General features: G+C 44.7%; 9 protein-coding genes across 9 annotated transcripts; 5 read left to right on the plus strand and 4 right to left on the minus strand.

Annotated features, from left to right (window-relative positions):
* Window positions 1-1,263: 1,263 nt before the first annotated feature.
* BYT42DRAFT_618717 (glutamate decarboxylase) lies at window positions 1,264-3,704 on the plus strand (the record flags this gene model as incomplete). Its single annotated transcript, XM_051572323.1, has 13 exons — window positions 1,264-1,294; window positions 1,380-1,476; window positions 1,552-1,567; window positions 1,648-1,663; window positions 1,730-1,764; window positions 1,830-1,967; window positions 2,049-2,399; window positions 2,460-2,560; window positions 2,626-2,667; window positions 2,726-2,876; window positions 2,955-3,191; window positions 3,269-3,471; window positions 3,590-3,704. The coding sequence occupies 13 exons, from the start codon at window positions 1,264-1,266 to the stop codon at window positions 3,702-3,704; spliced, it is 1,533 nt and encodes a 510-aa protein (XP_051418443.1).
* A 319-nt stretch (window positions 3,705-4,023) lies between these two features.
* BYT42DRAFT_618718 (uncharacterized protein) lies at window positions 4,024-4,668 on the plus strand (the record flags this gene model as incomplete). The annotated part of the gene is made up of 2 exons (XM_051572324.1): window positions 4,024-4,503; window positions 4,573-4,668. The coding sequence occupies 2 exons, from the start codon at window positions 4,024-4,026 to the stop codon at window positions 4,666-4,668; spliced, it is 576 nt and encodes a 191-aa protein (XP_051418444.1).
* Window positions 4,669-4,837: 169 nt separating this feature from the next.
* On the minus strand, window positions 4,838-6,464 carry BYT42DRAFT_160910 (carbonyl reductase family member 4). Its single transcript, XM_051562325.1, has 6 exons — window positions 6,049-6,464; window positions 5,940-5,985; window positions 5,742-5,870; window positions 5,585-5,674; window positions 5,285-5,502; window positions 4,838-5,136 (listed from the first exon to the last, which is right to left on the minus strand). The coding sequence occupies exons 1-6, from the start codon at window positions 6,271-6,273 to the stop codon at window positions 5,104-5,106; spliced, it is 741 nt and encodes a 246-aa protein (XP_051418445.1). The 5' UTR covers window positions 6,274-6,464; the 3' UTR covers window positions 4,838-5,103.
* BYT42DRAFT_589601 (uncharacterized protein) lies at window positions 6,311-6,886 on the minus strand. Its single transcript, XM_051570394.1, has 2 exons — window positions 6,660-6,886; window positions 6,311-6,603 (listed from the first exon to the last, which is right to left on the minus strand). The coding sequence occupies exons 1-2, from the start codon at window positions 6,821-6,823 to the stop codon at window positions 6,333-6,335; spliced, it is 435 nt and encodes a 144-aa protein (XP_051418446.1). The 5' UTR covers window positions 6,824-6,886; the 3' UTR covers window positions 6,311-6,332.
* A 243-nt stretch (window positions 6,887-7,129) lies between these two features.
* BYT42DRAFT_589604 (uncharacterized protein) lies at window positions 7,130-9,897 on the minus strand. The gene is made up of 11 exons (XM_051570395.1): window positions 9,317-9,897; window positions 9,175-9,199; window positions 9,039-9,122; window positions 8,872-8,970; window positions 8,577-8,798; window positions 8,280-8,503; window positions 7,967-8,194; window positions 7,774-7,889; window positions 7,533-7,706; window positions 7,400-7,466; window positions 7,130-7,326 (listed from the first exon to the last, which is right to left on the minus strand). Exons 1-11 carry the CDS (start codon window positions 9,748-9,750, stop codon window positions 7,233-7,235), a joined length of 1,767 nt encoding a protein of 588 aa, XP_051418447.1. The 5' UTR covers window positions 9,751-9,897; the 3' UTR covers window positions 7,130-7,232.
* Window positions 9,898-9,994: 97 nt separating this feature from the next.
* Window positions 9,995-11,473, minus strand: BYT42DRAFT_589605 (translation protein SH3-like domain-containing protein). Its single transcript, XM_051570396.1, has one exon. It carries the CDS (start codon window positions 11,409-11,411, stop codon window positions 10,275-10,277), a length of 1,137 nt encoding a protein of 378 aa, XP_051418448.1. The 5' UTR covers window positions 11,412-11,473; the 3' UTR covers window positions 9,995-10,274.
* Window positions 11,402-13,472, plus strand: BYT42DRAFT_589609 (nucleoporin Nup85-like protein). Its single transcript, XM_051570397.1, has 8 exons — window positions 11,402-11,430; window positions 11,570-11,736; window positions 11,807-11,892; window positions 11,948-12,032; window positions 12,104-12,251; window positions 12,318-12,402; window positions 12,490-13,201; window positions 13,277-13,472. Exons 2-8 carry the CDS (start codon window positions 11,656-11,658, stop codon window positions 13,367-13,369), a joined length of 1,290 nt encoding a protein of 429 aa, XP_051418449.1. The 5' UTR covers window positions 11,402-11,430; window positions 11,570-11,655; the 3' UTR covers window positions 13,370-13,472.
* On the plus strand, window positions 13,473-14,994 carry BYT42DRAFT_608833 (phosphopantothenoylcysteine decarboxylase-like protein). The gene is made up of 6 exons (XM_051571207.1): window positions 13,473-13,811; window positions 13,887-13,991; window positions 14,054-14,092; window positions 14,151-14,240; window positions 14,306-14,477; window positions 14,535-14,994. The coding sequence occupies exons 1-6, from the start codon at window positions 13,716-13,718 to the stop codon at window positions 14,633-14,635; spliced, it is 603 nt and encodes a 200-aa protein (XP_051418450.1). The 5' UTR covers window positions 13,473-13,715; the 3' UTR covers window positions 14,636-14,994.
* On the plus strand, window positions 14,876-17,095 carry BYT42DRAFT_618724 (uncharacterized protein; the record flags this gene model as incomplete). Its single annotated transcript, XM_051572325.1, has 1 exon — window positions 14,876-17,095. One exon carries the CDS (start codon window positions 14,876-14,878, stop codon window positions 17,093-17,095), a length of 2,220 nt encoding a protein of 739 aa, XP_051418451.1.
* Between the last annotated feature and the right edge of the window lie 22 nt (window positions 17,096-17,117).

The raw sequence follows: 17,117 nt of genomic DNA on the forward strand, positions 1-17,117 counted from the left end.
GTGCAACAGTCTCAACATAAACAACAAGCGGGAAATTAACACAGTCATCGGAAGCACTATATTATTAATAAGTTTCTGTAATCCAGTTGATGACCTGCACACTTGTTGCAATGGTGAACGCTGGTAGATCACTGACTGTGGACTGTAAGAATGCATATAATGTGCAGTTCTCCGATAGTAACTCCGTTCCAATACGGGAAACATGCTAATAGACGTTAATCCATGAACCCAGGAACTACACTTTATGCCAACACCACAGTTGTCAAGTCTGAGAGGTGCATCCCCTTTGACACATAAGATAGTATACTCTTGTACCATACCACAAGGTCACTTGGTAGCACTCATTGCACCGTAAGTGCAGTGTATTTATTTCGGCAAAAAACATGATAGTCTTGCTATAGATACACTGCAATAATCCAGCCTAGGTATCAAGATTAATATCGACTGGATTATGGAAGATAGTTGCGTAAGGAGACCTCAATAAATGGTATGTTGTATCATTGATGTTATATACTGCATCTGATATCAGAGGACCGTGTTCTGCCAGACAATGGGGGACTTTCTGTCCAAGTTCGGCTCTGCGGGAAATAGAAAAACAGATGTATTTTCGAACAAGCAATGGCAAAAAAGTTCTTCCTTATACTTGTATCATATGCTCTTATTTATTTGCCATTGAACATGGAAAATTCCTGTTATCGAGCTGGATTGTCATTTTTTGGGGAAACCCACATGTTACTGCAGGTAGAGCGACGGCTCAGAAATCCCCATGAGCCATTCCTAAACTTCAGGGTATACTGGTTCTACAGAAGGTTCTCTCTAAGAACCTGAATCATAAAAAAAGTTGCCAAGATCGCCTAACCGAAAGTGCGGGGACTCAATGCCGATGATACGTCAATGATACATAACAGAGCGGCTTCACAATAAGATTTCCACGCGGAAAATCTTTTTTCACAAGCGTGTGAATCCCATCATTATCCCTGTCCCATAACCAGACCCTGCTTTGAGAGTCTTTTTTTGAGAGAAATATTGGCTGAAAATAGCTGGTTGACGCGATCAAATAGATAGTGTAACAGGAAAGAAAACGAGACGATTTTCTTTCTCTGTTCAACGATCCACCATACGGGGTAGAATTATTCACCGACCGTTTCGGCCATGCTCCGACATCGGAAATTCGCGCTTTTCGCGCATGATGTATAAAAACCAACACGCTGCACGGACGCATCTATCGTCACTTGAAAGAGAACACTTTTTTTATTGTTCGATATGGTTTTCCTGACTAACGCTATTTCTGATGGTAATAAGAGATAAAAACCCAAGGCAAATCGCGTCACAAGGAACATGGAATTGCTAACTGGACCGACTCTTTGCTTCACCATTAGCTCGCCTCGATAAGATAAATGAAAATGGTGAAACGCACCATGAAAGTGTCAATACCACAGTATATGGTACCCATTGGGCCTCCACGGATATTCCACGGTAAGTACTTTTCGAGCACCATATGGATCCATTTTCATCGACACTGACCGAGACGATCAACTGCATGGTTTCTAGTTATGACATGCCAGAAGTAAGCTCAATATCACACACTTATTATTTAATAAACGCAAACTGATGGTTTTGTTGTTGTGTTTTTCCCATTGCCTGCAGGAAGAAATGCCACCAAGTATGTGAAAAGGAAAGGAGCCTTGGAAATAGCCTTGTCAACTAATCCGGGATATTTTTTTCGTAGATGTCGCCTATCGATTAATCAAGGATAGTTTGGCTGTAAGTTGGCGCAGAGAAAACTGCCACATAAACCAAAATCTTTGAGTGTTTACAAAACTTGTTAGTTGGACGGCACCCCTACCTTGAACCTTGCCACCTTTGTCACTACGTTTATGGAAGAGGAAGCTGAGAAACTCATGACCGAAAATATGTCCAAAAACTTTATTGATTTCGAGGAATACCCTCAAAGTGCCGAACTTTCTGTAAGTACCGAACATTTCAAAACCTTGTGTACCAATGTATATCGACTAATTTTTATTTATAATTCTTCACTGTTATTGTAGAGCCGTTGCGTGAACATGATTGCTCGATTGTTCCATGCACCTATGGAGAGCACCACCGAGGAGGCCCTTGGTTGTTCGACGGTTGGTTCGTCCGAGGCGGTGATTCTCGCAACTTTAGCTATGAAACGTCGCTGGCAATTGGCACGTCGAGCCAAAGGCTTATCCACCGATAAGCCCAACCTGGTGATGGGGGCCAACTGCCAAGTCGTCTGGCACAAAGCCGTTCGATATCTGGAGATTGAAGCACGCGAAGTAGAATGTACCGAAGAATTGCTGTATATGGACCCCAAAAAAGCCGTAGACTTGGTCGATGAGAACACCATTGGTGTTTGTGCTATCCTCGGCTCCACGGTAAGTTTGAAAAAGGATTCAATAACCTCTGCAGTGATGGTTCTCATCATCGAGTCGCAGTACACCGGTCATTATGAGGACGTCAAGACATTGAACGAGCTTTTGGAGGAAAAGTGCGCCAAGGAAGGCTTGGACGTCAGTATTCACGTCGATGCTGCCAGGTAAAACACAAAAACAAAAAATGACGCCTAGATAATGTAAAAGATCACTTATACCGTATTTGCAGTGGCGGTTTTGTTGCACCGTTTGTTGTGCCGGATCTCGAATGGTAAGAAAGCCGTAAAAACAGGCATATTGACGCAGTCATTGATCACACTTTATTCCAGGGATTTCCGCTTGAAGCGTGTGATTTCTATCAATACATCCGGTCATAAATATGGATTGACTTATCCAGGTATTGGTTGGGCTATTTGGCGTAGCCCAGATTATCTGCCCAAAGATTTGATCTTCAATGTTAACTATCTCGGTAGCGAGCAGGTAAATTGAAACATGATTGAAATGTAATACCTCCCCTTTATTTTGCTCATTTATGGCTGCTATGACCCGTGATAATAGGCTTCATTTACGCTCAATTTCAGTAAAGGCGCAGCTAATGTGATTGGCCAATATTACGTCCTGATCCGCCTGGGCCACAGTGGATTCACCAAGGTCATGAAAAATTTAACAGCCACTGCCGATCATTTGGCCGATGCTTTGATTTCCATTGGACGGTTTGAAATATTGAGTGAACGTGGCGGACGCGGTTTGCCCGTGGTGGCTTTCCGTCTCAAAGGCAACAACACATTTGATGAGGTAAGCTCAGCCATGGCCGATCATACTCACTGATACCGAATAATAATAATAATAATGCTAACATGGATTGTAACTAGTTTGATTTGGTGGATAAACTTCGCGAACGAGGCTGGATCGTTCCCGCTTACACCATGGCCCATCGTTTGGAGTACATGAAACTGGTGCGTGTAGTAATCCGCGAAGACTTTTCTCGCTCTCGTTGCGAGATCTTGGTCAGAGATATCGTTGCTGCTCTCAGTCTCTTGGATGAATATGATGAAAAGATGATCCAAAAACGCAGGTAAGGGTTGGATGGGTGGGGGAAAAGGGAAAGAATGGAAAGTCGTGTTTCATTGCTTGGAAAGATAAGGGAAGAAAAGAACAAAAAAAAAGATCACTTACTGAAGAGGATTCTTTAGGGAAATTCGTGACAAACATTCTCATCGTTCCAAGTACCGTCATGCTGCCATGCGTATTGATAAATACAGCAATGAGAACCAAGAACCTTCCAAGAAAAAGGGGCACGTCTGTTAGATCAGGTTCAATTGTCATTGTCTTGTACAACCATGTATGATTGTTTTTCTTTCTTTTTCTTTTCTTTCACTGTCGGAGAATAAAAAAGGGCAAAAATTTTGTGACGCTCAGTTTCATTTGACGACCGATCCGCGCCTGGGGACTTTTTGCTGACCTGCGGTGACCCAGCCGGTTGTTTTTTTTCCCCTTTTCTTTTTTCCTTGCTTGAATGTAACAGAGCGTTTATGCCCATCTACGAGAGAAGCCACCTTCTTTCATGACCATCTTACATAACTCAACTACTGCTCATACAATGCAACGAAGAAAACGCAGAAAAATGATGACACGGCGGGTCATAAACAAACAAAAAGAAACTACAGTCGCGTCTCTCGAAGTCGAAGCATGGCCGCTCAAGAAACGTATTTTGGCCAAGATCAAGAATGAACAATTAGCCAATGAAGCTCGCAAGAAGCCGGAAGATGACCCTTTACCTACAAAAGAACGGCTTTTTGAATGTACCTTGTGCCATCGCATGTTCAATAGACGCTACAATCTGAAAACTCATGTCCGTACTCACGATAAGACACGTCAAAAGAAGTATGCTTGTGACCAGTGTGATCGAGCGTTCGATCGCAAACATGATCGGGATCGTCATATTGCTTCTCAACACCAAGGAGTGCGTGCCTTTGCTTGTGACTACTGCAAGGCTACCTTTACGCGGCGGGATGCTCTGGGTCGCCACATTCAGTGCCACGGTATTGAGGCTTTGTCAAAGAAGAAAAAGAACCATTCGTCAGCTAGAGCGAAAGAATCGGAGCAGGTCTGCTATTTCTTTTTATTTTTTGCTGCGGTCACTGGCCACCATATACTCATCCCAATTTTTATCTAGTCAAAAGCCACGTCCGCAACAAACACCGCCACAGGGGATGACCAAACAGACGATAGTCATAGACAAGCACCAGCATCATCGTCACGGGAAAAGTAGTGTGTGTGTGTTTTCCTTTTTTTTCTTCAAGGTATGTTCAAGGACTCAAGTCAAGGAAAAAATCAGAAAAAAAACAGCAAAGGAAAAAAAAATGACCGCAACAAAAGAAAAACAACTGTACAAGATGACGCCATGATCGACCTCTCCGCAGCAAACCGGCGTATTTTTTTGTCTGCACCAATTTGTGGAAAAATAAGGCCTTTTCGTATATTCTTTATGCTCGACTCAAAAATCGACACAACCCACTACGCGCACACACACTTCTTTTCTCGTTTCACACTGAAAATTACGGCGGATACATGCTTTCTCTTTTCGTCCAGAATGACGCAGACCTCAAAATACTCAAAACACACACGCACACATACACACACAAACACCACATGCATCGTCTTTTCCTCAAGCGACTATACCAATGAAAATTATGATAAACATTGATTAAACAATCAAACCACCGTCTATATTCAGTACCTGTGATGAAAAAAAAATTTAATGTTAATCAATGTGAAAAGGGAAAAAATGGGAAACGGTAATCTGAGAAGCAAAAAAAAAAAAAAAAAAAAAAGAGCCAAAAAACTGCGCCCAAAAAAAAAAATCGGCAACGAAGAAAAATGCTTACGTGACCGTGAAGATACTGAGATTTCGCCACAAACAGAGCCGCCTCTGCCACGTCGTCAACTTGACCAAACCTCCGTAAAGGGATGGATTGCAAAAGCGTGTCGTGCTTGTCAGAGTTTAGCAGATGCGCGGTCATATCTGTTTCAATAAAACCGGGAGCAATGGCATTCACTCGAATTTGAGAAGGGCCTAGTTCTTTCGCTAATGACTTTGTGAAACCTGAAAAATAATGATCCTCATCATTTAGTGTGTTCTGCTGAAAAAACTCTTCTCCGTGCGGCAACCATGTTCACTGCATTACCAATGAGGCCCGCTTTGGATGCACTGTAGACTGTCTGTCCTACGTTGCCGTGAATACCAATGACACTGGCAATATTGATGATACAGCCACCTATAGATAGAGGGTGTTGAACTAGCGAATTTATAAATACTATGGGTTATGCGATCTGATGCTTTACCTTTTCGTTTACGAAGCATGGATTTGGCGACATGCTGGGTGATACGCATAGTTCCCAAAAGATTGGTATTGATCGTATCATGAAGATCCTCCAATCTCATCTGTAACAGTAATCCATCACGCGAAATACCTACGCATCGAAAGCAAGTTTAAATTCCTCTAGCCGGCGCGACGCCCGTTATATTTTTGCAAATTTCACCTGCGGCGTTGACCAGACAAGAGATGGATTCATCTTTTGTAAGGGTCTAGTTTATATGAGGATATAAGTCAATTGTATTGGAGATAAGAAACCGACGCTGTCGGTTTACCTTTAGCACGCTATCCACTTGTGTCATGTTGCCCACATCCAGAACGACGCCTCGGTGATGGTTGCCATAATGCTCAATGAAATGCTGTTCTGCTTTTCGAACGTGTTCCGGATTACGACCGATTAAAATGGTCTGTGCGCCTTGCTTGGCAAAAGCATCGGCAATGGCAAACCCAATGCCACGGGTGGCTCCCGTAATGATCGCCGTCTTTTGTGCCAAACTCATTCAAAGGGACAAAAAATACAAAAGTAACAAAACCAGGAGGAGATACAAAATAAACCATGTTAAACAAAAGCAGTCAATATCTGCAACACAGTGAAGAGCCACACACAGGAAGCAATTAACACGATTGGCGTGAACCATTTGAAGATGTGCCAGTAACAAATAGGATAACCGATACAGGTTACAATGGAGGCTATAGTAGCTATTTGTATCGTCTGTCGCGTCCGTCTATCCTGTTGCCAATTCCTGTACGAAGCATGGATCACTTGTAGATAGATAAACGTTGAACATAATATAAAAAGAGCCAACGTGGATATGGAAAAGATGAACCCGCTATTGTGCTCGATATCGCGTCAATAACGTATCTGCGGAGGATGGTTGAATCTCACCTGCTGGGACGGATAGCGGTGCTGGCATGATAAACAAAGAACAACACAGTAGCAGTAGAAATAGCTAATTGCGGTATACAATTCAGAATACGATGCAAAGGATTAGCTGTTCGCGGATGAGCATGGCCTCTCTTATTGTTCATTGCACGTTTCTCTCGCTCCATTCGCGCGTTGGCTTGAAGAAACTGCCCCCTTCCCAAATGCCCGCACTGAAGACCGGAAAGAACCCAGTTTAAATCCCGATATCCGTATTCACGGATTTTTTGACAGTTATTCTTTACAGCCAGTTGAGGTATTTTTTCATTTATATTGATTCAGTCAAAGTCATGCAATATTGTTTGACCGCTTTTACGATGGGTGGATCCAATTTGCATGAGGCATCATATATTGCCGGCCTCAAGGTTCCGTAAAAGATATCTATAAGGATAAGGTTTTTACAAGTGCATATGATGCGGATTAATGCGTATGGTGGCGGATGAAATGCTTCCAAAGCCAGAATGATGTTTATTGTTATTTCACATTGATTTTAAGGTTTTCTGTTAATGATGGCTGTTATCGTATGATTGATATAGTTTATGCACTGGGTTGAAATGCTGTATTGCCGGAATAATTGCGCACGGTCATGGAATCGGACAAGATAGTGTATTGCCATCCTGTCATTTGAGCTCTGCAATTAAATAAATGCGTTAGCTCTCATCGTATGCTTATTCTTTTTCTCGGCATCGAACAAGAAAATTTACCTTGATCCAGACTGAGAGGGTGCAACCAAGAATACGCGATCAAACGAATAACGCTGACTGGTGCTCACTAAAAAACTTGGGATGAGCATTTTCGCTTCCTTTTATGAAGCCCTTTTTTGATAGTTGGACTCACCTTCTGTGAAATCACCATGTACCGTCAGGAATAACAAGACCGGATGCGTCTGTGATCCGGCGGTTTGCCATGCATCCGTCATGAAATTATCGGCACGAGACAAGTCATGAATTGTAGGTGGCAAAGACGCAAATCGCTTCATAATAGCCTCATTGCCGAGAGAAATCCGTTGACCTAGGCATCATTTCTAAATTTTTAGTGAAATTCTCTTTTAGGTTTGTCCCCGATTGCGCTTTTTTACCTTGTCCCCACGTATTTTGTGCCATAGACATACGACTTGCCACCAAGGAGAAAACCGATTGGGGATCATACAGATCCATTAATCCTGCTCGATTCGTATCGTAAAGAGGGAAAAACCTACAACAAACGGGGATCAGAATAATGTGAATAAGAAAACAGGTGTGGTGATAGTTCAAAATTGTATGATAAGGTACCTTGATAATAAGTCCTGTGCTGCTTGTTGCGAAGCATTTTGATCAAAGAAGGCCGATTTCACCGGAGGAAGCATAGGATTGTTCAGTCCAACGGGAGTAGGTGAGGGAGCTGGAGAGTTGGGGTAGGATGACGGTGTCAAGGAATTGGCAAAAGGGGTGGGTGTATCCATTTCGTCAATAGGCAATTGATCAAGCATCGTGACGGATGGGAAACGTCGTTTGATCTCACTGATGGGATTGGAAAAGGGGAATGATTTACTGAGGATTAATATACTGCATTTGCCGACATTTTTTTTTCAGCCCAGGACTGTACCTTTTATATCGCTGACCGTTGTTGTTGTTAGCTAGTGGATTGCCGCGCAAAATCAGTTCTGTCAGTTGCGGTAGTTTATTGTGGCCTAAAGAATCCAAACTACGGAACTCGGCAATGTCATTATCTTCAAACGATAAATTGCGTATGCCCGGAAACAGTTCCGCTATTTTAGCGACCGGCACGAGAGACCAGATCTTGTTTCTTGCAAAAGACAATGTGATGAGCTATAGGGTCCGTGTAAGAAAGACTGGTTAGCCACCGGATCCAAAAAAAGGACGTTCCTTCATGTCACTGTACCTCTTGGCCAAATAATCGCTGTGCTTCCATGAGTAATCGCGAGGCTACGACAGTAATACTGCGTGAAGTAGGGGGTAAATCGTCCAAATTAAGATAACCAAGCTGTGGATCCCAGCGCTCTTGTAAAAATTCTGCAAGTGCATTTGATCGATGTGTAACTTCCGTTCTTGGTGGTCCACCAGCAACACAAGGTCCGTTCCCACTGATGTTCTCAATTGTAAGCTATAAATGGGAGCGCATGTCAGCAGATCAGAAAAAGCCGTAAATACCACTTCCAGACCAAAGAAACACTTACTTGAGAAGCACCGAAATTGTACCCGTTCATACGACATAAATTGTCTGCCACATTTTGATCAGCTACTGTGATGATCATTTTACCCTGTTCGTTTTGAACCTGCATTATCATTCAACAAAGAGTCAGAAGTCATTGAAATTCGATAGTCTATGCCTCATCGTACGTACGTGAAGTGGTTCCCAGGTAACTTTGGCTTTTCTATTCATAAATCCCAGTACTTTTTCTTCTGATCCCGGAGGGTAGCCAGACACCTAAAGACAGTTTAGAAAGAACGGTCCATTTTGCTGTAAGGCAGCAACTCACAGCAATAGCAGCTTGTCCAGGGGCACTATTGAAGATAAAATAGTTTTCATGGTTTGTTTAATTCCAAAAGAGATGAACATTCAGCGTGGCATACGTGCACCTTGAAGCAGTACAACAAAAACAGAAAAAGAAAAGACCTTACATTGTATCTGTTTGCATGTCAATATCTTCATCTGCAAAATTGCGAGTCCAATTCGAACGACCTCCACGACCTCGTCCTCTGGAACCAAAAGTTTGATTTCTGCCGCGACCGCCTCCTCCTCCTCGATTCGCATTAGGGGCATTGTCGTTGGACCATTGACCTCGGCCGCCACTGATACCGCGAATTTGCAAGCCATTTCCTCCATCGCGGCCTCGAGGGCTAGAATTATTGAACATGGCGTCGGATGGAGGCGCATTATGTTTAGGACCCAGTCGTGCAGTAATGGGAAGGTCGGCTCCTCGAGTATTATAGTTGTCATTATCGTAAAAATCGTCTTGGGCAAACCGATTATCGTGATAATGGCCTCGTCCACGACCACCACGTTGATTGCCTCGGTTGCCACGTCCACGACCTCCTCGATGCCAGTTGTCCATGAGTAAAATCCAAAGAAATGACGGTTGATTACGACACTAAAAGACAAGAAGAAAAAATTCACCCGTCAGCGATTTAAAATGAAAAAGGCGAATTGTGCTCTCTCTGTCTTCGGCGGGAGTGACTTTCAATTTTGGGCGTTCAAAAAGTCCCGCAGTCGGTTCCCATTTTTGGGCAATACGGTCTACTTTTTCATTGCTTACCGTTCGTTATATAGGGCATCTTTTTTTTTTTTTTTTTTTTGGTCTTTAATACCCTTTTTTTATACACTATCATTTTATAGAACATGAATTACATGAATGACTTTAGGTGACATGCATTTATCCTATTCGACCGTAGAGGCATTTACGTCACAAAAATGACAGTCGTGTAATGACCCGTTTCTACAACTAAACCTTGAGTATTTTGACAAGCTGCCATTTTTTGTTGTTGTTATATTGTACATTATGAATGCTTTATTCTTTCTTTTTCTTTTTAACTCTATGAAACAAAAACAGCAAAGGACAAAGAAAACCAGTGGACATGTTTATCGTCTTGGTCTAGGCTTGACAACGAATTGATTGGGTCTCTTTCGGGTCTTGCCACCCTTGGCAAGCACACCCCATGGTGATCTCGGATCCTTGTTACCCTTGGATTTACCTCTACCACCACCGTGAGGATGGTCTACTGCGTTCATGGCCATACCACGCACGGTAGGACGAATACCCATCCATCTTGATCGACCGGCTTTACCAAGCATCTCGTGCTGATGATCAGGGTTGCTCACCGCCCCAATGGTCGCACACGCATCCACAGGTACCAAGCGCACTTCACCGCTTGATAAACGCACTTGCGCGTAACCTGTATCGCCGGTTTGAATCAACTGTGCGTAATTGCCCGCAGCACGAGCCATCACAGCCGGTCCGTTGCGCTTCAAACCAATGTTGTGTATAATGGTACCCACAGGAAGCATCTTCAAAGGCATGCAGTTGCCGACATCGATGGCCGCTGTACGGGTAATCGAGTCATCTTCTTGTTGAGTGGCATCCTTGGCCACACTACGGTAGCTGTACAATGTGTCGCCAGCCTTGACACCGTTGGGAGCAACAATGTAGCTTAATTTACCGGTCTCTTGATGTTTCAATAAAGCGATCCATGCTGTTCGTCCGGGATCGTGTTCAAGGCGTACAACGACATGAGCGCCGGCTTCTTTACGGTGCCAGTCAATGATGCGAATGCGGCGCTTGTGTCCACCACCGCGATGACGAATCGTAATGCGACCGGTATTATTACGTCCACCAGAGCTACGTTTGGCGACCGTTAACGAGCGCACCGCTTTGCCCTTGTACAAATGATCACGAGGCACTCGCTTCAACCAACGTTTACCGGGAGTGGTAGGCTTGTATGTCTTGAATTGAGTGGAAGGTGTAGCGGAAGCGTGGGCACTGGAAGCGCCGTGACCTTGTGTGCTGAAACCGGTAATAAAAGAAGGCAATTCTTCGGTGGTGGTTGTCTTGGATGGAGTGTTGGCAGGCACTTTGTTGGCAAAAGAACGCACAGCGTTCCAACGAGTCCACATGGTCGCTGATGGAATGGTACCGGAAGTGACGGTCGTCTGTCGAAGGCATGTTAAAGGCGCCCTGAACGAGGTGTTCAGCAGACGTCCAATTCCAAGTCGCAACATGACGGGAAACAAGAGCAGACTTGATAAGGAAGGAAGGTTGTTACGGCCAAAGAAAATTTCAGGCTCACCCCTCCCCTTTATTTCTCACCCGTCAAAACAAAAAAAGGTCCATCCCAAATTTTAAACGAGTCACAACAAAAAATCACGTGCCACTTTACCTACCTACCAAAAATGTCGACTTCTCTCCCGCTGATTTCAACTTTCTCTCAGCCAAAAAGAGAAAAAAAACGTCAGCCAGTGAGTCATGCTGTGCGATACTTTGCCCTTATTGGCACAGTCATTGAAAACGATTCGAGATAAACCTGTATACGCCGGACGTATCAAGGTAAAATCACTTTTCTGGAATCATGTCCTGTATAGAGGCGTACTGACTGCAAGTTGTTCCTTGGTGACAGAAACTATACGAGGCATCCGCTCGCGTTTTTCGTTCATTACACCTCCTTGACAATCCGGTCCATCGTGCTTCCGCCGTCGACGACAAGTAGGCTCTAATTGAACAATGTCCCTTGGTAATCGGGCTAATACATTTGTCGTAGTAAAACACGACCATCCAATACCATTCGTACAGCAGCTGAAGCCTACACCCGAATTCTCTATGATTACGTCTCTCGTCTGAAATATGTAGGGACATTATTCGCAAGATAAAACAGATTTCCAGTGAATGTGTCTGACTTGGCGAAATATATGTCTAGGAACGTGGCAAAGAAGCGTTATCAGAACGATTCAAGTTTCAAGATATCACCGCTGTCTGGCACCTTTTCGAGATTACACTGTTGCGAGGCGACACTTCCGCAGTACAAAGTCGGCAACTCATGGATTGGCTCAATAAAACGCAAAGAGGCAAGTTTATTTGACAGGGATTGACTATAAAAGTGAGCAGGCTGATAACACTCGTCGTATATACAGCCGATCTGTTAAAGTTTGATATCCAAGGCATCTTCAACTGCTCCGATCCTCTGAATCATCCATTTTTCTGGCCATACGTTTACAAGTGAGTTGATGAATTCGTTGGCCGCAAAAAATATTATCATCGAATGGGTAACATTTCTAACCTGTTGCTGCTGCGAAATTGCTCTAGGCTCGTTCTGCGGTCGGAAATGGATAGCTTAGTACAACTGCTACATGTAGCTGAACGGCGAGCAAACCCATCGCACGACTCACCGTGTCATACACTAACATGGATCATCACGCACATGCCTTCTACACCAAAATATCGGCACAACACGGACGATGAGGCTTTTCTCAGCGAATTCGATACATGGAAGCAAGAACTTGCAAAGACACGACAAAAATATCAGTCCATGTCGTTTTCCACTCCCCACTTCCACTCAAGTCTCTATGCCCTAGACATACTTTGCGGAAATGCGGATGTCATACGAGCATATGCTTCCTCCAGTTTAGAGGCCCTGGTGGCCATCCTCTACTATGGTTACCCTTTATCTACCATCGATACCATTTACCAAGAATATCCTCTTCAAGATGAAGTGATGATGGAAACCAGGTGGAAAGTGTTTGACAAGCTGTTTCAAGGCGATGTCTATGGCGTATTGGAAGAATGTACCGGTTTAGACCCATGGTTGCTGGCTCATATGTGTGATTTACTGGCGTTATCGGGGCAATTGACGGAACCTATTTATCTTCACAGCCAAGTGGACTTGTATCGGCCGGTCAGTATTCGCTCCTTTTTCATCATGGAATATGCTGCGTCTATTTGCAGTCAATCAATATGGCCTTACGCGTTTGATTATCTGCGCACGTGTAATGATATCGGCCAAGAATGCATGAACGAGGTAAGACATGCTTACGCAATTGCAGAGGATCTGGTCCGAGGTGTCTGTTGCTTACTCCAAGTCTTGTTGTTGCAGATTATCAAGTGGGTTCACCCCTCGGACGGGGGCGAAGAAATGTTATTACAACGGCTCTGCGAGGAATATGGTTTAATACTAGACCGCTCGTGATATAAAAAAAATGGTCTTCTTTTCAAATGTAAATATCGAATAACGTGTGAATTTGAACACTTGTAAAAAAATAAAAGTAAAGCCTTCGTTGGTGAATGAAACAATCGCTGCTGAATTTGTGGTCACCGATAGCAAGCTTTTTAACGAGGCGGAATGGTTACATGATTGTAGAATTTGCTATCAGGGTAATGTTTTATCTCGACTTTATGCGTGCACGGGCAGTAGTAAGTATCTGGGATTGAAAATCTACGGCAACGGCTTTGTCATCTCGTTGGGCAGGAAATTGCCGCTCCAAAACCAGTGCGAATAATGCGATTTGACCTTTTTTTCCCTCTCGCTTCAAAAAATGACATCACCAGCTAAAACGAAAAATATCCTAGTTGGAGCGACAGGCAGTGTTGCCAGTATAAAGATTCCAGAGCTCGTGCGATTGTTTAAAGAGGTACACCAACGACTCGTGTAAGCTAAACACATGTTACGTGATGTTGATTCATTGATCGCTCTTTTTTCCCATTAGGATCCCACCGTGGATGTGAAGGTTGTCCCGACTGAGGCAGCACGCTTTTTCTTCAAAGCAGAGGATGTGGACGCAGATATGTATACCGATCAGCAGGAATGGGAGGTGAGCTGGACTGCGGGTCAGAGTTCGAATAGATAACGAGTTATTCATGCTGTCCTATTTAGATGTGGAAGAAAAAGACCGATCCTGTTTTACATATTGATGTAAGAACACAATTACATGGTGATCCCTTGTGTATCAATGCTCACATAAATGCAACAGCTTCGTAATTGGGCAGATATTATGGTGGTGGCACCCTTGGATGCCAATACGTTAGGGAAACTGGCAAACGGACTGTGCGATAATCTATTGGTAATTAAAATGAGAAGAACTGCGACCCTACAGACTTCAGACCATACTGATTCGAGGTTTAACAGACATGTGTATTACGAGCGTGGGATCCGTGTCGCCCCGTGGTTGTGTGTCCAGCTATGAACACAAACATGTGGAACCACCCTTTCACGAACAAGCATTTGGATGTATTGCAAAAGTCACTTAATTTCAATGTTATTGATCCTATCAGTAAGCAATTAGCATGTGGCGATATTGGTAAGTGAAAGGATCGAGGTGTCAATGCAATCCCATTTCATGACACTTGGCTTACAGGTATTGGCGCGATGGCTGAACCAGCTTGCATTGTTCGTGAAGTACTTGCACTTTTGGACAAACCCACCACGCCCAATCTCACGGAAGGTGACTTGATATGATAAAATTAAATGATCCAATGAGGTATTCATGTTTGATACCAAAAGAGGACACGTCTTCTTATTGTAATATATAAAAGCCCCATCTACAATTACTGGATGTTTTTCTTCTTTTCCAAAAGGAAATCGAAAAAGGAAAAAAAAAAAGTGCATGACGTCAGGTGAATTTATTTTTTGTGTGCATTTAGGCAAAACCCACAAAACCCTTTATCCCTACGGCAACACTATCTTGTTCATCACACAATGGCGACCATGCCGAAAATGGTGGCTCTTTTCGATTGCACGGCCGATGATGTCGGCGAAATATCGTTCAAAGAAGGCGACATTCTGGTGGATGTCGTGAAATCGGCCGAAGAAGGATGGTACGAAGGACGTGTAGAACGGACCTCGGAGCGTGGACTCTTCCCGTACAATTATGTAGAGATTTTGACAGAACCACCAGCGTCCAAGCCCATCCCGAGTTGTACATTGTCTGATTCAATGAAGAGTACAAACAGTCCAGCTGCTTCACCTCCGAATTCCACCATTTCTTCGACGTGGTCTGTCGTTTCCGCCAACCACACAGCCAGCAATGAGGCGGACAATGATGCTACGCGAACCCTTGATACGAATAAACCGATTTCAAGGACTAATGCGAGTCTTGATCCATTCGATGCTATTGTTGCGCAAATGCAGTCGCCGGTCAAAGGAAGCAAGCTCGCCGACAAACAACCGCCGTCCTTATCAGTGAACCCCAAACCGAAAGTGTCGGTGGCCAGCAAACCGATCAGTGCAGTGAAAAAAGATCAGGAAACCATCTCATCGACATTTGAACGACCCATGCTGAAATCGGTAGCGTTGCAGCAACCTAACGCGAATATGCGTAGTCGGTCACTGTCTGCTTCGGTTGGTGCGGCGGGTAAAGACAAGCCTGGGGCGGCGCAAAACTTGGAGGCAAGGAACGCTTTGGAGAATGCTCTCAGCCGCAATTTTTCACCGGCTTCCCCTCGGTCGCTTCCCGATATGAACAAGAATGCCGTTGTGCTTAAAAAGACAGGTCTCAACTTGACAGACACCAAACCCACGGAGCATGAGGAGGATGGCGAGGAAATCGATGGATTCCAGATTGTCAAGCCTTCTCAGTTGTTGCAGCGAAAGAAATCCTCATCTACCATGATGACGCCTAAAGTGTCCATCTCGTCGCCTTTCTTGCAGCCCAATCGGTCCACGTCGACCACCTTGAAACCGACGCTTAACTCCAGTCAAGGCGGCTCTCGGCCTGCCGACAGCGACATCAAAACCAAGACATCATCGAAGTTGGAGCAGTTATCGAGCAATCCAGCCCCACGATTGCCATCGAGACCTAGAGCGAGTCGGTCCAATCGAACATCGAAACCAACCTCACGTTCTACGACGACGGATTCCATGTCGAGCACGTCTCCGAAGCCAATGCCATCATCAGCCTCTACGACTTTGGGAGGAAAACTCTCCTCATCGCCACCAAGCACTGACAATTTGGCACGATCGCCTCCTCCTCCTCCCCCTGCTGTCAAGCCAAAACCATCTCAACTGCTACAACCTGCTCTTCCTCAACGTCCTAAACCGCGCAGCTCTTCCAACCCCATGCCCGTTCAACCGAAACCCGCCGAGTTGGTGGGAAAAGCGTTCCCCTCCAAACCACTCTCCATCGCCACGACAAACGGAACCTCGTCCTCTTCTCCGTCACCGGAGGTGAAGGTTATTCGCCCTGTTACCTATAAATCGACCTTTCACCAGGAACCGTCTGGCATCAAACCATCAATGGCTGGACCGGTCGCTTTGCCTGGATTAGCGTCGAGCCAACGCCTGCCTCTCAAGCTAGCCCCCGCAACCCCCACGCGGCCTATCGTAGAGAAATGGCACGCGGCTGCAAAGAGCGACGATGCCAACTTGAAACCCTCGGCGCTGTTGAACAGAGCCCGTTCCGCAACCACATCTGCCCCTTCCTCATCCCCATCGATACCTACGAAACCTGTGGACTTGATCGCTTCGACTGCGCCGGATACCAAACTGAATCTATCGACCCTGCCGGCTAGATCACCCAGTGCACCCGCGGAAACAGTGACCATTAAGCCACAAATGAACGGCAAAGCCATCACCGATTCAGCAAAACCCTCTTTACCGGGTCCAAAGCCGATTGTGAGCGTTAAAAGTAAGAGCAGCACGGCTCCTCGGCCACCTCCTTCGTTGCCACCTAAAACCACGAAACCGGCCGCCGCTGTGTCAACGCAGACACGCTATGAAATACTGTTTGAGGCCATCCATGATGAAGGGTATGTGGATGGAGAAACTGTAAGGATTCTCTGGCGCCGCAGCAAATTGCCAGATGCTGTTCTTGCGGATGTCTGGCGTCAGTGTGATCCTGAGCAGCGCGGTTTACTGGATAAACAAGCGTTCATGGAAGGAATGACAAAGATAGATGGTTTGTTACAAAAAACCCATTAAAGCATGCATCAAGTTTTGTTTC

This window comes from Radiomyces spectabilis, assembly GCF_025331425.1.
Source record: "Radiomyces spectabilis strain NRRL 2753 chromosome Unknown BYT42scaffold_18, whole genome shotgun sequence".
In the NCBI taxonomy this organism is placed as follows: Eukaryota; Fungi; Mucoromycota; class Mucoromycetes; order Mucorales; family Radiomycetaceae; genus Radiomyces; species Radiomyces spectabilis.

Coding starts and splice junctions, on each gene's coding strand:
- BYT42DRAFT_589604 (XM_051570395.1), bottom strand. CDS start 9,750: ATGGACAACTGGCATCGAGGAGGTCGTGGACGTGGCAACCGAGGCAAT. Junction 8,504..8,576: donor AGCGATTATTTGGCCAAGAG/GTACAGTGACAT, acceptor CGGACCCTATAG/CTCATCACATTGTCTTTTGC. Junction 7,467..7,532: donor ACATGGTGATTTCACAGAAG/GTGAGTCCAACT, acceptor CAAGTTTTTTAG/TGAGCACCAGTCAGCGTTAT.
- BYT42DRAFT_589609 (XM_051570397.1), top strand. CDS start 11,656: ATGCTGTGCGATACTTTGCCCTTATTGGCACAGTCATTGAAAACGATT. Junction 11,893..11,947: donor GCTTCCGCCGTCGACGACAA/GTAGGCTCTAAT, acceptor CATTTGTCGTAG/TAAAACACGACCATCCAATA. Junction 13,202..13,276: donor GCCAAGAATGCATGAACGAG/GTAAGACATGCT, acceptor TTGTTGTTGCAG/ATTATCAAGTGGGTTCACCC.
- BYT42DRAFT_589601 (XM_051570394.1), bottom strand. CDS start 6,823: ATGGAGCGAGAGAAACGTGCAATGAACAATAAGAGAGGCCATGCTCAT. Junction 6,604..6,659: donor ACCGCTATCCGTCCCAGCAG/GTGAGATTCAAC, acceptor CGAGCACAATAG/CGGGTTCATCTTTTCCATAT.
- BYT42DRAFT_589605 (XM_051570396.1), bottom strand. CDS start 11,411: ATGTTGCGACTTGGAATTGGACGTCTGCTGAACACCTCGTTCAGGGCG.
- BYT42DRAFT_608833 (XM_051571207.1), top strand. CDS start 13,716: ATGACATCACCAGCTAAAACGAAAAATATCCTAGTTGGAGCGACAGGC. Junction 13,812..13,886: donor TCGTGCGATTGTTTAAAGAG/GTACACCAACGA, acceptor TTTTCCCATTAG/GATCCCACCGTGGATGTGAA. Junction 14,093..14,150: donor ATCCTGTTTTACATATTGAT/GTAAGAACACAA, acceptor TAAATGCAACAG/CTTCGTAATTGGGCAGATAT.
- BYT42DRAFT_160910 (XM_051562325.1), bottom strand. CDS start 6,273: ATGAGTTTGGCACAAAAGACGGCGATCATTACGGGAGCCACCCGTGGC. Junction 5,986..6,048: donor AAGTGGATAGCGTGCTAAAG/GTAAACCGACAG, acceptor CATATAAACTAG/ACCCTTACAAAAGATGAATC. Junction 5,503..5,584: donor ATCCAAAGCGGGCCTCATTG/GTAATGCAGTGA, acceptor ATTATTTTTCAG/GTTTCACAAAGTCATTAGCG.